This window comes from Rhinolophus sinicus, linkage group LG03 (assembly GCF_036562045.2).
Source record: "Rhinolophus sinicus isolate RSC01 linkage group LG03, ASM3656204v1, whole genome shotgun sequence".
NCBI classification, from domain to species: Eukaryota; Metazoa; Chordata; class Mammalia; order Chiroptera; family Rhinolophidae; genus Rhinolophus; species Rhinolophus sinicus.
Window position 1 is genome coordinate 30,066,340 of NC_133753.1, and position 17,128 is coordinate 30,083,467.

Consider the following 17,128-nt stretch of genomic DNA (forward strand, 5'->3'; position numbering starts at 1 on the left):
CCTTAAGTTTTTAGTGTTCTGTATACACTAGTCAAGGAAAGATAGTCCCATCCTTAATAACTGACATTATTGAGGTTGTGAACTTTTTAAAAATTCACAAACATCATGCTTTTCTTAAATTATTATTAATTGGTTTCCATGTAATCAAACTTAGCTTAAAACCCAGCTACCCTAGAAAAATACCTTTGTCTCTATAAAAAAAAAAAAAAAATATATATATATATATATATATATATACACAAAAAGAAAATCGTTTTGTTAACCTAAATCTCATTTTCTCTCAGGTTGACTAATAATTGGAGGAAGTATGGTTTATAGGAATGTTTGTACAGTTTTTCAGTTTAAAATTAACCTTAAGTAAAAGTTTGAAATATTAGGAAGTATAAATGAATTTGTGAAGGAAGCAGAGATCAGTTGCCCTGAAAAATCTCATTTTATCCTGTAATATTTACATTTTATATTTATTGGCTGTGTAGCTCCTGTGGTATTGACTGGTTGCAGAGCAGGTATCCCTTTCCAACACAAAACCTTGTTCTCTTCCATTTCCTAATATTTGATTACCTAATACAGAACATATGAAGCAATGGGGACTTTGAATTGCTAGCAATGCAGGCTCCCCCCAAGGTGCCAAAAGGGCTGTTAGAAATTTGCCTTGGCACATAAAAGATTGCAAAAGCCTGTGCCTATAAAAAGAGACACCACCTAAGGTGGCCATAGTTCACACCAACAATACTAAAGCTGGATTTTCTGCCTGGATCTAAAAGGGTAAGGCATAATGTTGCATACTGTCACTTGAAAGTATCAGGCTATGGGGATGGCTGGTTAGCTCAGTTGGTTAGAGCGCGGTGCTCTTAACAACAAGGTTGCCGGTTCGATCCCCACATGGGCCACTGTGAGCTGTGCCCTCCACAACTGGATTAAAACAACTACTATGTGACTTGGAGTTGATGGGTCCTAGAAAAGGACACAAATAAATAAAAAACTTTAAAAAAAAAAAGAAAGAAAGTATCAGGCTATGGTTGGCCCTATTTCATATAGAAGTGTAACAAACATCACTAAGAATTTTGAAGTTATTGCAAAAAGGCATCTTTTAGGGGTGAAATGTTAGCAGATATTTTGTGAATAGCTAGAAAGTCAAGGTAAAATAAAGGGCATAAGCCACAAGAATAATACTACCCAACATTATGGTTTGTAAATGTATTGCCGATGGGACAGAGTTTTTCCTCAGTTGAACTTAAAATTGAAAAGTATATTCCAAATACAGTCAAGGATATCAGGAGTTTTATTCTCAGAGAAACATAATTGGAATATTATGAGTATAAATAAAACTATAATAATGATGTTTCAATTCCACCAATACTTTCTGACTGCTAATTCAGTTCCCCCTAATAATTTGATTCTGAGATCGGGGTACCCTAACTATAGACATATTCTAACCACATTGGAAAGTATAGCACTCTCTGTACTTTAAATTAATATTTGGTATCTGTGACTCTCTTGGGAGTTTGAGCAGCTTGAATGAGTCTCTGATCTTTTGGATATGTTGACCAAATAAATTTGTATACACAAAGCTGAGATCCATATCGTGGACTTATCAAAATGCAGACACCCATGAACAGCCAGCCATTCTAACTGACAATTTTGCACTGCCATGTAGGTGAAAGTCAGAGTCCCATGTAAAGTCTTAAAAACAAAGTAGAATAAAAAGCTACAATATTTCAGTTTTGTGTTTTGAAAAAATTGAATGATTTGGAGAATTTGAGAGAAAGATGACAAGCCTGAATGTTAACGAACGTAGAATTTCAATACTTTGGAGATGGCAAATGATTCATTTTTAAAGAATCATTTGTAAGTCTCTGCTAGCAAGTAAACTAGCTTATTTAATGGCTTAGTTAATGAATAATTAACAATAACAAATGATGCAATAAAGTTCAAAAGATGGGGAAAAGGTCAGATATTCATCTAAACCCACTGAAGGGGTAAAACAACAACATGTGATTTTAAAACATTCAAATGCTACTCTTTTAATCCAGTTTTTAAATTGCAAATCTAAGGCTCTGAAATTAAATGACTTGTTCAAAGTAGTCAGTGGAACAGTCAGATTTTATATTCGTGATTTTTGTCTCATTGCTCTGTCTAATCCAATTGACTTGGAAAATCTCTCAGGAATGCTAACTTTCTTGAAACAGAATGTGGGTTACACAGTCAGCTAACTCAGTTGGTAGAACAAGAAACTAATCATCTAAGGTCTGCAGACCCTATTATTTTTGTGGTTAACAGAGGCATAATATGAATTGAATTGGAATGTGAACTGGTAGTAATAATACCTGGGCTTTGGTAATCAGTTTAATTGTTAACAGCATCAATAAACTATGGTAGTTTGAATTCCTTTCAATATTTCTAAACTCCAGTTTCGCTTCTGTGAAGTGAAGAAAATTTATGCTTATTTAAAGTCCCTTCCAATGACTTTATGTGAACTTTTTCTAGTCCAATAGTACATTTTGTTTAATCCACCTTAAATACACCTTTATAGATTTAAATTGACTTGGGAAGAATGAAGATTTTTAATTGGTTGTCTTATTTTGCTCATTACCAGAAGGTAAAGGGATTCCTACAGGTCATGAAGTGTTTTGTAACAAATCCACTTTCCCTATATTGGCACGAAATAGAAAATTAGTGACACCTAATCAGAATAAAGAAAAGATCTGAAGATCTCAGGGACTATAATATGATCCAGTAGTATCATGTTGACACAAGTAGTATCACTTTGCAATGAACTTTCTGTGGCTTTATGCAATATCTGAGCCTCTATCAAATCCCAGGCACTGTGTCAAAATGAAAAGACGAACAAGACATAATCCTGGGCCTCAAAGAGCTCATCATTTGGTAAGGGATGTAGCTGGGTGAGCAAATAATTGCAATATAGTTCATTAAGTGCTATGGTAGAGGTAAGAGAGCCTAGAACAGTGATTCTCAAACCTGGCTGCACTTAAGAATTTCCCAGGGAGTTTTTAAGAAATACAAATGCTCTTGCCCTATCCCTCAGAGATCATGATTTAAATGATCTGGAGAGGGGCCCAGTGAATTGGTATTTTTAAAAGCTCCCGAGGAGATTCTAATACACAACTAGGATTGAGAATTACTGGGATAAAAGATGGGCACCAAACTCAATGCTTAGGACAAATAGGTGGTGGTCAAACAGACAAAAAAAAGAAGAATCTTTCAGGCAGAGGAACAGCTTTGTGCAAAAGCATGGAGATAATAGAACTCATGGTGTATCAGGGGAACTGCTAATTGTTCTGTAGAGCTCAATGTAAGATATATGAGAGAAGGGAGAATATAGTGAAAGTTGAGCCTGGGGACAGAGGCAGGAGGCAAATCATTATACGGTCTATGAATGAGTTTGGACTTTACCCTAAAGTCAATGGGAAACCAGTAGGGAAGTGACATGATCTCATTTCTTTTTTAGAAAAGGTAGTTTCAGTGGTGCTGTGGAAGATGGATTAGAGGTACTGGAAATAGGAAAACTAATTAAGAGGCTGTGGTAATCCAGGCAGGAAAGAGGGCCTGAACTAAAACAGTGGTACTAAGAAGGTAGAAGATATTCAAGGACTAGATAGCTAAGAGGCAGAGTCAACTGGGCAGTTGGATGTGGTTGGTGAGAAAGTAAGAGGAGACTATGCAGTGTAATTTTCCTTATTTTGTACCTACTTTTACTCATTTGCCAGTGATGGATCTGCCCAGAATTAAACATTTCAGAGGTAGAAAGGAACAGCCTTTCATGGACTTGTTAACAACATACATTGTGGTTTGAATCTAGTCATTTCAAAATCAAAAGCTATCAAAATAATCTGATGCTGTTTTACAATCCCTAAATGAATAAATTCCTGCCATGCTTAGGGCCAAACATCTAACTAGCATTTCCACCCAGTTTGGTGGGGAATGAGAGGGGAAACAGCACTAAAACAAAGGTTTGAGGGATTTTAATTAACACAAATGGCTATGCCTAGTCTTGAAATCTGTCCAAGCAAATGGAGTGAAAGTCTTCTAATACTTCAGAGATTCATCTGGCAGTGACCTAAGAAACAGCCTCCCTCCTGCATCATCACACTGACTTATTTTAGTTCCTTGTTGTTCTGTGCAGGTCTTTGATCCCAGGATTCTCTAAAATGTTGGGGAGAGGGGGAGAAAAAAAGAATAGAAAATATAGCTAAAACAACAAGTGCCCTGGCATTTACTTTGTCAATCCCTAAAAATAATAAATTAGCATGTACATTAACAGATGCATTCCAAAAACCCACCACCATCATTTCAAGCCTTTAAAGTGATTTTGGAAATGAACGTAGTTCTTACCACATCAGATTCATTTTTGCCTGTAGTTGCTCTGCCCATAGTGGTCATGCCCACAGTACCTGAGGGGAAACATTGGGAAAATGAGAATTTTCTTTGAGGAAAAAAAGAAAAGTTTTAATTTTAGTTGCAAGGTGATTAACATTCATCATAGTATCATATTATCGTATCACTGTAGGATTGACTCTGGTATTAGCATTGATGGGGATTTTCTCATTGTTTTAAAAATTAACTTTATCAAACAGTATTTTTTTTTTTTTTCCATTGGGGAATATTGGGGAACAGTGTGTTTCTCCAGGGCCCATCAGCTCCAAGTCGCTGTCCTTCAGTCTGGTTGTGGAGGGCACAGCTCACTGGCCCATGTGGAAATCAAACTAGCAACCCTGTTGTTCAGAGTTCGCGCTCTAACCAACTTAGCCATCTGGCCACCCTCAAACAGCACTTTTAAAGTTCGAGTGACAAACATTTTTTTGTTGTTGATAGCTCATGTCCCACAGGAAAAAAGAATCATTGAGTATTACATACAAGTAAAACGTTTTGATGGGCTTCTAAATGTACTTATAATACAACTTTTAAATGAAGAAATGTGATGGTAAATCATATACATATTCTTGTATATATACACCCTCAGATAACCTAGATGCATAGTCCACAAAAATGGCCAACTGTGGATTGTGAAGAGCAAACAAAAGATAAAGGTGGGGTGGGGAGGAGAAACAGGAGGCAGAGAGAATGACAGGAACAGGCTGAGATTGAGAAGGAGGAGGCAATAAAAAGGAGAGAGAGGAATGCTAAATAGGTTCTGTAGTGAATCTGTCCTTAGGTTAGGGTTGCCGGACTGAAACACAAGACACCCAGTTGACTTTGGATTTCAGTAAACACCAAATAATTTTTAGTATAATTGTGTTTCATGCAATATTTGAGACATACTATAAAGTTATTGTTTATCTGCAATTCAATTTTAACTGTGCATCCTCTTTCTCTTTGCTAAATATAACAACCTGTCCTAGACATCCTGCTGCTCTCCAAGTGTGTGATGCAAAACAGTTTGGAAGCTAATGTCACTCACTGAAATAATCACTAATAAAGGTGCAGTTTACTTTTTTCATCCTTTAAAGTTTACAGTTTGGAAAGAAGACTTTTATTCACTCCCTGGACTTCTATGGGGTTTTATATGAAGTGAATGAACGACCTAGTTTAGAAATTAACTCCATAACCTACTAACTTTGACGTCAAGTTGCCTCAAAGCTTTAAAAAAGCCTGCATTTGAGGGCAATACTATTTATCAAGGATTCAGATTTGAGCTAGCTGTGGGTTTCCGCCCCTGCCTTTCAGCATTTTAGCTTAACACTACTATTTTCCTTTCAGCAGCAACCTGCTGGAGTGTATTCCAGCCATCAGGAAGAGTAATACTAAAGTGAAGTAAAGGTTAAAGCCGGGAAGAATGACTTGCTTTCAGAACAGAGGGAGTTATAGAATAAATAAGGTCTCAAGAGTATTCATTTCCCACCCCACTGGACTTTCATCTGAATTTATAAATGTAGCAATATATTCACATCCAAACTTTAGCTTCTTCTCAAAAAAGCTCAAGGATATGCTGAGTCTGGTGGGAGGGGTTAGGGGAAGAGAGAAAAGCAAGGCTGTCAGAATCAAATGTCTTATCATCACTTCTATTATTACTAAAGATAAACTTCTTTAAACACCAGCAGGCATGATGGGAAATTCAGCTGAATTTAAAGATTGCTTTGTGCCTGCACTCTCAAAAATAGGTGACTGCCGAAGGCCATGAACTGTTCTCTTGACTACTGAAGCCAGGGCAGGGCTGCCATACATTCTGGGTTAAATAGAAATTTTACAGTGGTGGAGAAGTAAATCCCTTCAAATGTGACCCATCTCTGCAAAGACGCAAAGGAAAGACCTTACCCTAGGTAGAGAATGTTTTTCTCTTCTATAAGACTAGATGATGCAGTATGCTAAACAATGCTAAACAGGTAAGACTGACAGTGGTAATCCCACAACCTGGGCATTAACACAGGATTGAATTTGCGGGCAAAATGGGTCACACCACTCGCAAGGCAGCCAACCAGCACACAAGACCAGGAGGCGGGACATGGGAGGAAGGATTCTTGGCCAAGAACAGTGAAAGAAACCCTCCCCCTCCTTAGAAATGCCTGGAACAGGAGGGCCTGTGCCTTCATTTGCTGGGAGGTGTGTCCAAAAGTACATTCCACCTTTCCTTTAAGACAGATTTGTGAAATTCAATTCTTTTGAAACTAGAGGAGAAGGAGCATTATCCAGGAACACTATTTAAAGTTCTTAACCTTCAAAAAATCACCATCTTATGCAGTTGTCTAAGCCAACTTTTTAATACAGTGTCCCAATTGCCTGATTTATCAGTGGTAGAAAAAAACAGTATTAGATAGGGATTGTGGAGGAAGTGGGCAGTGACTGTTTTTTCGGAATGGAGGGAACTGTAGTTCAGGGAGTAGTAAGGATTGTGCAGCAGAACACTGAGTTTAACGTGGTCTAATCAAGGCTGCCAGTGAGTAATACACCTCAGTGCCACAGAGCATGGCAGAAAACATCGATAGTTTATTATTTTTTTCTTTTTTCATTTGATACATAAATGTAGCACATTTTGTCCTAAAGGTAATAGAAGGCCTATCGCTCTCACAGCATTTCCTGAATTACCACGATTTGTGGACTAGAAGCCTGGATGTGATTGGTGCCACCTACTGGGCTAAATGCAGAATTACAAATCTGTCAACCCGTTTCGGAACCATTTACTACTGAACAAATTAACCTTAGGGAGTATGATTCTTCATTGAGAACATTATATATTAAACAAGTGATAAATTTGGGTTCAGTCATAGACTGTGGAAATGCAAGAGTCATGAGGAATCACATACTTGAATACTGGAGATGAGCTTTGGATACGGAGTCAGCAGCCTGACTTCTCTGAACTTGTTTCTTGTTCTATAATACTTACCCCATAGAGTCATTGTGAGGGGTAAATAAAGCCATATGTTTTCAACATACTCTATAATATGTTATGGTTGTTTTAGATAAAGAAAAATATTGAAACTGAATGATTTGCCCAGGTTATTTAACTGATTAGCCTCAGAGTAAGGCTATTATTCATATATATGACTCTAAACCCAACGTTTTTTACACTAAATTACTATTTCCAAAAATTTGATGGTGAGATGAGTTTAGGTAAATCTAGAGATAAATGAGATAAATCTAGGGGGTGCTAAGACACACATTAAATATTTTAAGTCACAGTGGGAAAATTATTGCCTTTTCATTTTTTTTCAAACTTGATGGCATCAAGGAGAAAGTTTCAATTTGTTGCTGGGTTTATTTAAAACTCTCCACGTCTTGCTGATCCCACTTTTTAATAAAGGAAAACAGGCCTCAGGCTTCAACATCTTGCTATAATATTAAAATTTTGTTTTCTGTATACGTATTATTAAGTTTACTTTCAATTATGGATAAGTTCATTGGTGTTTCATTTACAACAGTAATATTTTATTTTCAAATAATGCATTTAAGAAATTAAAGAAGTCAATCTAAACAGAAAATATTCAATAAACAGTAGTCCAAGTGACACAGAAGTCGGGAAACACTGAGCAAAACCAAACTACCTCCCTATTATATCACTGTTGGTAATAATATCTTAACGTAATTACTTTAAAAATCCCTCTGTAAAGAAAACTAATATTTCTTTTGTTTACTTTTCAATAATCAAACACTAGGTTATAAATAGGTCACTATAACCAAACTCTAAGACTTAGATTTCAGGTCCACTTGGGCTCAAACAAACCTAAAGATTTTGTATAGTGTGTGTTAGAAAATGAAACTGGCCTATAATCTATGCTCAATGAATGCACAATCAATAAAACACAGGAGCAATGGGTCACTAATACCTGTGGCTACAGTCGTTTACGGTAACTTTACAATTTGATGGCCTATCACTTAATTCTCCAGAAGCACAAGAGAAGAGAACAGAAAAGAGGGTGTTGGTTTATGGGCTGTCCTAGTTCAAAACTATATTCAATTTTCTGCAAGCAAACAAACAAAAAAATTCCTGAGGTTATCAAGTTGAATGGAATCCTTCACTATTTACTAATCTTGGTTTGATTTGAATCTGGAACTAAAAAAATTTTGACTTCTTACTGTAGGAATCCTTTGAGATGACCTTCAGCTAATTTTAAATGAAATAAAACAAGGGTCTATCCTTCCCAGAACCCTCCTCTCCTCTATCTTTTTCATGCTTATCTTAATGACTTTACACTGCTTCTGGCTGTAGTCCAGGTTCTTATTGGAGAAGAAAACCTCAAGCTTTCTGAGGTCCAATTGTTATCAAAACAATAGTTAAAAGAAAAACATGAATGGAACACCGGCTGAAGAATAGGTAGTCCATCCAATCTTCTAGATTTTCTAAATCTTACATATGGATCAAGTCAGAACAACAAAGTGCTATGCACCTGTTCCAAATCATATTGAGCTGATTCATCACTTTTTAAACATTTCAAATTAATAATTTCTTATCAGATTGTGCCAAAGAACAGAAAAGAAACAGCCTAGGAAATTTAGATTCTGAGTTCATTTTAGAAATATTATTGAAGACATTAGCTACTATAACACACATAGAGTGTCCTGTCCCCATGGTAAGGACCTGGAAAAGAAATTTCTTTCTGATCTCAATACCAATAAAAGCTATGTTTCTCCTGAGAAATTGGTTATTGTTATTTGGTGGACATCATAAATCCATGTTTCTTTTTCTGGGAAATTCAGAACCAAGTTTGAAGCCTACCCCTACCAACTATATAGCACTTCTATTTTGCATTTTCATGCAAACAACCTGGCTTCAAGTTATTTTCCCTTTGCCTTGATTTTGTCATCCATTTATTTAATTCTATGTGCTGTATGTGATTTTATAAACTGTTGAAACTCTTTATAGAATAAGATTGAGAAGAAATTAGAGATATACATACTGATACTGATGAAACATTGTCATTCCTTAGCTGTGATTTCTCATTGCATGTCTCTTTTAAAATACAGAGCTCAGATTCGTAGATCCCTGAAAATTTAAGAACCCTTTCCTCCTGCCCCTCAGAAGCCATTCCTTTATTCTAATTTTTTTATGGTAAACTATATCATTTCCTCTAACGATTCCATAAATTTTTTGTGGGGGGAGAGGGGGGTGCTAAAACTCCCAGAGGAATATGTGGATTGGTGAAACTCACAACTATTGTCAAATGACTGTCTCTTTGACCTTCTGTTCTGAAGTAGCAAAGTCTATTCTAACAAGATTTGTGAGATCAAATTACTCTAATTCCTAGGAAGGGGGGGGTGGGTTGGGAGGAAATTAATATTTTATCAAATGCCAACTATGTATCAACTACATTTGCTAAGTACATGATGTATTATTACTTAGTTTTTACAAAGGAAAATTTCATTTCCTCCAGAGGAATTCTTACCCTAGTATGAGAACTAAGTAATAATAATAATAATAATGTTAATAGTAATAAAATTTATTATAACACTCCTGACTTTTAACTTACTGTGTGTCAGACACTGTGTTGATCACTTTACATGTAATGGGAACGTTAATGTAAAACAAAACAAAGCAAAATCTCAAACTGTGTGCCTATGAATCTCTACCTACCTTGGGACCCTGGAAGATTGAAAAATGCTTGGTTTGGCTCAAAATTCTGCTGTAAATACAGTGACAATTTCAGGTCATTGGCCTTCTGGTAGTTCTTCAAGGCTTCTATTCTCAGCTCAATCACTTTTCCATTAAAATCATTCTACAAGAGAATATTTTTCAAAACTATTCATATACTGTTGGCTTCTCTACATCTACTGTTACCTGAACACTTTTTACTCAGAAGTTTAAAAATGATCCCATCATGCTTAGTCTTTAAAAGTTGGACAGAAAGTATTTATGACTTTCTCCCCATTTCAAATAGAACAAAATCAAGACCATAGGAAAAAATGCTATTTTCCCCAAGTTACTCAAGGGGAAGCTGGAGAGAAGTCTCTCTAGCCATCTCACCATGAAGCATTTCTTTAAACAGGACAATTGGTAATCGAGATGAAGGGATCAGACTTAACATTATGAAACTAAAAGCCTTTATATTGTATGAATGAAATTGTACCCCACGTTTAGCATGGGATGACCTTAATACCTGAAGGATGTTGGCTTGTTCCTGATATCTGACCCATTCTATTTTCCTCTGTTGCTTTTCCTGGTGGAAGAAAGAGCCTCTGGGTGAAAAAGTAAATTGAGATCAGAAATCAGTTTTCTCAATATGCCTCAAAGACTTTATAGCAAAATTGTGGTGTCATAGATTCACTAATAAATTGGTTTCAACTGCATAGTCCTTCTAATTATCCTTACCTGTGCAATCCACTCTCCAAAAGTTAAAAGCTAAAGGAGTACAATCATTTTCTGTGAATGAATTGGCTGTGAGAAGATTAGGTGCAAGCATAATACCTCTAAATAAATGTTCAGAAAACAAATTAACAAATATATCACATAGTTATTGCAAAGTTGTCATTATTGGTACAGCTTCTCCCACTTTGCCCTAGCTAACATGATTTTCCAGAAACTTGCAGTGTCGCTCTGACTCAAATATCCCCAGAGAACCAGATCTCCTTTAAAAATTTGCATCATTTCAGGAGCACACTATAGTTTAGGCAGATAATGGCTACATTAAAGACATCTAATCTATCAGCTCTAAAAGCCACTACCATCCAGAAAGATTGTACTACCTTCCTTATCTCCTTCAGTTTCTCTGCACATGATGTCTCCAATTCATTCTTGATCTTCCTGGGTGATGAGGGGGTTTGGGGAGCCTGGCATGAAAGAAGAGAGCTAAAGGAATAGGAGGCCCCAGGAAAGAAGTGCAATGTCTCAGCAGGCAGTAATCCAGTATACTCTAAAGGCCTAGAATCCTACCTATCTGCCTACCCAAAATAGCTCTGATTGTCAACAGGCCATTTCCAATGTGTGGAATACACAACCTTTAAATTCTAAGTGCCGTGCAGTCTACTTGCCTTTCCATCCTGTAAGTTTGCTTTATTTTTTATCTGTGGTGTTTTTTGTTGATCACCGAGTTCTTCTGTGTTGAATGTCTGTAGAGAGACATTTTGGCAAAGCTTTAAGTTAGTGGGAATTAGTAAGGGAAGTGGAAAGGCAACATGGGTCAAGGCTTTTGGATCCTGTCAGTCAGCAACTTCTCAGGGCCCAACATGAAAAGTGAATTACCACAGGGGGTTCAGAATGAAACAAGCCCTTCCGTTTTGTCCCTCGAATGTACCTTATAATAATAAAAACTATGAACTGAATCCTCATTATATATCAGTCATTACTATGAGCTACTTACTTACATTACGACATCACAAACATTCTCATTTAATCCTCTTAGGACTATTTTTATTTCCATTTTATAGATGAGAAAACAGAAACTTGGCTAAGTCATTTGTTTGGGGTCACACAGGTAGGAAGGTACAGAGCTGGAATTTGAACTAGATCTCAGACTCTGAAGCCTGTGTTTTTAACCACAGTGCATGCGGCTCTTCTCTCTCCATTTCTCACTGTCAGAAAATATGGGTGGGGTAAGCCATATATATGGGTAGCCCTTATGAAAAGTGTTTTGGGAGCTCTGGAAAAGATGGATTTTGATAGAGGAATTGTGCTGGCACATTTCCTGTCACAAGGACTCAAGAATTCAGGAACTGAAACTTCGGGCAATTCACTGCACTGATTTGTGGCTGCCACTGAGAACTAGGGCTTGATGGTATCCTCATTACTTATGGAAAGATGAGATGGAAATGCAGTCAGAGATCACACCACACACCTGTTCTCATCAAAAGACACAATCTGTTCTTCTAGTCTCATAGTCTGTGCAAAAGCACTCACATCCCAGCGACTTAGTCCACTAAGGAATTTCCACTCCCTTCTGGTCCCAACAAAAGGCCCTACCATGTCTTAAACCATGTTGTTGTCTTAAACCATGCAATGCTTGCTGCAAAATCAACAAGGGGAATTAGAATTCATCTGTTCATTCAACTTACGTTACTTGATTGTCTACTATGTTCCAGGTATTGTGCTATGCGCTGGAGATTCAGAGATGACTAAAGCAAGCAAGACACCAGAGGAACTCATACTCCAGAGGGGAGACAAGAAGCAAGTAAGATAGTAATAAAATAAAACTAATAATAAGCTTATATTATAAAAAGTGTTGGAGGACATGAACAGGGTTGTATAATAGAAAGTAGGAGGGAGGTTGCCCTATTTTAAAGACAATGAAGAAGGAGGACCTCCCTGAGGAGGTGACATTTAAGCAGAGAGAGCATGAGCCAACCACAAGAAAATATCATTACAGGCCGCAGGGGATAAAACAAGAACAAAAGACTTCAGATAAGAAAAGTCTTGGCAGGTCTGAGAAACCACAAGGAGGCCAGTGTGGGAGGGAAGGACTTCTATGAGAGGAGACTAGAGAGGTAGGCAAGAGCAGCTGTAAAGGGTTTTCTTAAGAAGAGTGATATGATTTGTTTTAAAAATATCACTTTGGCTGCTTGGCAAAGAACGAGTTGGAATAAGGCCTGAATGGAAGCGGGGACTGGAAAAAATGAGGATGGGGACAAGAGGGAAGGGAAGTTCTTTGCATTATGGTCTGTAAGATAATACTTTCAAGAGATCCTTAGAGGCACACCTTGTTCCATAGCATCTCCATTTCCTTCCGAAGCATCTTGTTTTTCCTTTCCTGTTGGAGGGGGGAAAAAAAAAACCAAACAAACAGAAACGTGTTCCTCCAGTCATTGTAGTGAAGTTGAAAGAAATTACTATGTAATAGGGGAAAAGGAGTACAGGGACATAGCCACAGAGGAAAGCAATAAATGGGCCTAGCCCGACATCCAGGAACATGAGAGATGAGTTTGATGATGATGATGATAAAAAATATAATAACGATTTTGAATAACAACTTTAAATATGGTAATTATGGAGTGATATCTATATAAATGAGTTCCTATATTTATAATACTTAAGGTGTTCTTGTCATACGGCAATTTCTCTGGGGCTTAGACCACTAATTTCTAGTTCTTAAGATCCTTTACATTGTTGATTTTTAAGAATCTTATAAGAATCTCTCAGAGTGAACTATTTATTTTTCTCCTACGTTGGCAGGTATGCCTTCTGAAGTGTGCAGGTTTAATATGCTTCTATTCATTAACCCTTAGATAAAAAGTGGCTTTTTAAAAAAAATCAAAGTAATAGAATTTTTGTTAGCTAGTCTTTGTTCTTCCCCACATTTTATCTGACTCCCTTTGGATCATCCTGGACTTTCTAGATCAAGGAGATAGTAGTGTTGGAGCATCAGATACTAAGATGAATACTCTATCTTTCTGTCCACTTCTGACAACAGCAATGGTATTGGGGCCTGTTCAGGAAGCCATTCCCTGGATTACCCACTAACCTCTTACCAGATTCTGCTTCATCTCCTCTGCTTCTTTAATGAGCTCCATGACTGAGGATTCTTCACTCCCCTTCCCTGCCATGATCTGCCTCATAATCTGCAGACTAGAATGGAGAGACTCATGAAACGTAATACTTCCTAAAGAGCAATATTAATATTTTGCAATCAGGCAGAAAATACTCTACCATGGGAGTGAGATGGGGGCTGAAATCACAGGAGCTATGGAAGTCCTTTGGGCCATAGAAGGTCTCTATAGGATGACTCCATTCCTAATTGACATTTGCCTTAGCTCTGTGCTCTAGAATGAATTCTGTGTTCTATAATGCTCAAAACTTAGGTCACAGCCAGTGCAACTCCTCTCCACCCCTTCAGAAGAATGTTTTGGTGTATGATTTTTGGGGCAGAAAGGGACACTTTTGCCCCTGTGAAGAAGGAGTTTGAAGAACCTGTTGTCTTCAGGATAAATCCCAGAATTATTCCCTACCATGTCTCTGTCCATCTCTCCCACCTTGCTTCTCCATATAAAGACATTTGGGATAGTGGGGAAACCAGTTATCTCCTCATCGTAGCCCCCAGAGAATCAAGCCATCAAGAAGTTGCTAACAAAATCTGAATCAATAGCCAAGTCTTTGACTGTGAGAGAAGATATCCTTTAAAGGTATTAATATTCATTGTACTTTTTCCTCTCTAATTATAAGCAGAGAAGCAAAACTTTGTGTTCTCTTGCCCTCAGATAAGCCTGAGTTTCTGGGTTGCTTGACCACAACTTTCGGTGTGGCATTTTTTCTCCAAAAGTGTGAGCTCCCTGAGATGCTTATGGAAAGGGTAGAGAATGAAGCTAGACCCATTAAAGTGAGATTGCCTGAGACTAGAAAGGAAACAGAGAGTTGGTGGGTCCCAAGAACAGTGAGTGTCCTAGTGAAGAGTTAAGACCTCAACTGCCTAGTATATTTAGAGAAGCCAGACCCCGGGCACAGAAAAGATTGCCATTCCACTGCTTGGCATAAGAAGAGCAGAAACATCTATCCTAAAGTGATTCCACAAACATGAATAAGGAGTTATCAGTGTGACCATGATAGACTGAAGACAATAAAGGCTCTTATTTGTTTCTTGGGTGGATACCCTAGGGAAGAAGAGTAATAACTATAGCCCCGTGAGATGAGGGCTGAGTCATATTTAATTTTACTAAAAGAAGATAAAGGATTCCTTGCCATTCTGATTTTGTGGTTACAAGTTCTTTACCTACTATAGCTGAATGTCTAAACCTTTTTAAAAAAATGTAAATAATAATTGCAAATCCTATGGATTAAAGTTCTTCAGCCTTTCTCCCTTCAGGAAATCCTGAGTAGGGAGCCCTTACCTTCTTTGTTTTTCCTCCAAGTTAGACATTAACATCTGGAATAAGAGATTGTTCTTATCTTTAAGTGGTTTTAGCATCTCTAGCAGTTCCTGCTTCCTTTGTTTTAAGTCCTCATTCAATTCCTTCAAATAGTTGTCATCTATTTTAGAACTTCTGTGGGAAGAGACACCATAATACCTCCCTTTAGTCTGGGTTAATAATAGAGACCCTCTTTTCCCTCCTGGATAGTTACCACTTGGCATCTTCTGTCAAAGACTCACCTTGTTTTTGAGGGCAAGTAAGAACCTGGAGAGTTTGAACTACTTGTCATCTTGAAGGGAAACTTCTACTTTAAGAATAAAGAGGTTTTCTTGAAAATATGTGCCTTCTTATTCCATTCAGTTAAGTCATCATTTTTGTGCTGCTGTTCTTGAAACTCCTGTTGCATTGGACTGATTTTAACTACAGCTTGAGGTCACAATGGGCCTAAGACCACAGAATTAACAGGTCTCTTAAGTAACTCCAAAATCAATGACAGTTTGTTGACTAAAAGTACTATTAACTACATCTCAGAAGTTGCTTTAGCTTTAGCCAAAAGTTTTATTCTGAAGTCTTTGGTTGAATAGGATAAAATCACAACATATCTATATTATGGAATTCCTATTGTGTTAAAAAAGGGGTGGGGGCTGTCAAAAATAACTTATCAACACTATCTTCCATGGCAGTTAACCTCTGTGGAATGCATACTATGTGTGGGGTAGAGTGCTGGATTCTGTGAGTGAAGAATCACAGGGGCTATCTTTTGGGGCTCTTAGGAGGAGGAGGGGACACCTCTAAGAGACATTAAAAAAAATAGAGGCCAAACTGGCAAGTACAGATATAATATTGAATAACACTGTATATGTGCCAGTTGTCATTATTTTCCTATCTTTAAAACTTGATATATACCAATGGTAATGTAGAATAATATTGGACAGGATATTATTTGTGAAAGATCCATACTGTCCCTATGTCTTTCCATAGCCAGGCTCTTTCCTAAGAGGCTGTAATTCTAGACTCACCTCCAGATTCTGAGTCAGCCTCCATTTTCCTGTCCCTATTAGAACCATATTTATCCTAGACCCTAAGATCTCCTTTATCTTCTGCTCACTAGTGACATGGTTTTCATCTATGTCACTAGTAAGCAGTAGATAACCCAAAAAGTTATATGTTTGTTTCTTCATACCATTTAAACATAATTGTAGGGCAGTATTTTTAATGACATTCTCAAATGTGAATTCAGTCATGTCAATTTAAAGTATTAACTGAGAATTTTTCAGGTATTTTCTAGGGGTATTCTCCAAAATAACCTAAACCCTTTGTCTTTGGGAAAACCTTAAAAGCAGAGTATTGCAGTGGAAGTAACACAAGACTAGTTTGTCAGATCTTGGTTTGAATCTCACCTTCATTGTGAGCCATGAACTGTAATTTACTAAATTCTCCAAGCCTCTGTTCCTATTTTTGTAAAAGTGAGAATTGTAAATAAAAAGGTTTGTTGTGAGAATGAAATGTAATATTATGTCAAGTTCCTGGCTCAGATATTTATATTTTAGTGCGTCTTGGGTTGGTTTAGGTTTGGGGATTGTTTAATGCCCTAAGTAAGCAGTCAAATACAAAAAAAGCTGATTTATACGAAGCTAATGAAGCTTAAGCTACAGAGCCCTTCATTTTCACAGACCTCTTCCGAACACCATGTATCTCCTTTTATATTCGTAATTTTGTATTCTTCTTTGGAATGAGAGAACTTCCCCAAATTATATACATTTAGGGTCCCACAAAACCTAGATCTGCCCCTGGTTAGATATGATACATCTTTCTTCTAAGTATCTTCTACATCAAAATTTCTCTTTAGGCAGTCTCTAAAAATACTTTTTCTAAAGCATATATGTGTCCCTTATAAGTTTTGTAT

At 37.2% G+C, this 17,128-nt stretch overlaps 1 protein-coding gene across 1 annotated transcript; it reads right to left on the bottom strand.

The window, feature by feature from the left end:
* Positions 1-4,047: 4,047 nt before the first annotated feature.
* CCDC196 (coiled-coil domain containing 196) lies at positions 4,048-15,511 on the bottom strand. The gene is made up of 10 exons (XM_019733286.2): positions 15,462-15,511; positions 15,202-15,354; positions 13,849-13,945; positions 13,080-13,130; positions 11,419-11,496; positions 11,134-11,217; positions 10,548-10,607; positions 10,025-10,166; positions 4,354-4,412; positions 4,048-4,164 (listed from the first exon to the last, which is right to left on the bottom strand). Exons 1-10 carry the CDS (start codon positions 15,509-15,511, stop codon positions 4,048-4,050), a joined length of 891 nt encoding a protein of 296 aa, XP_019588845.2.
* Between the last annotated feature and the right edge of the window lie 1,617 nt (positions 15,512-17,128).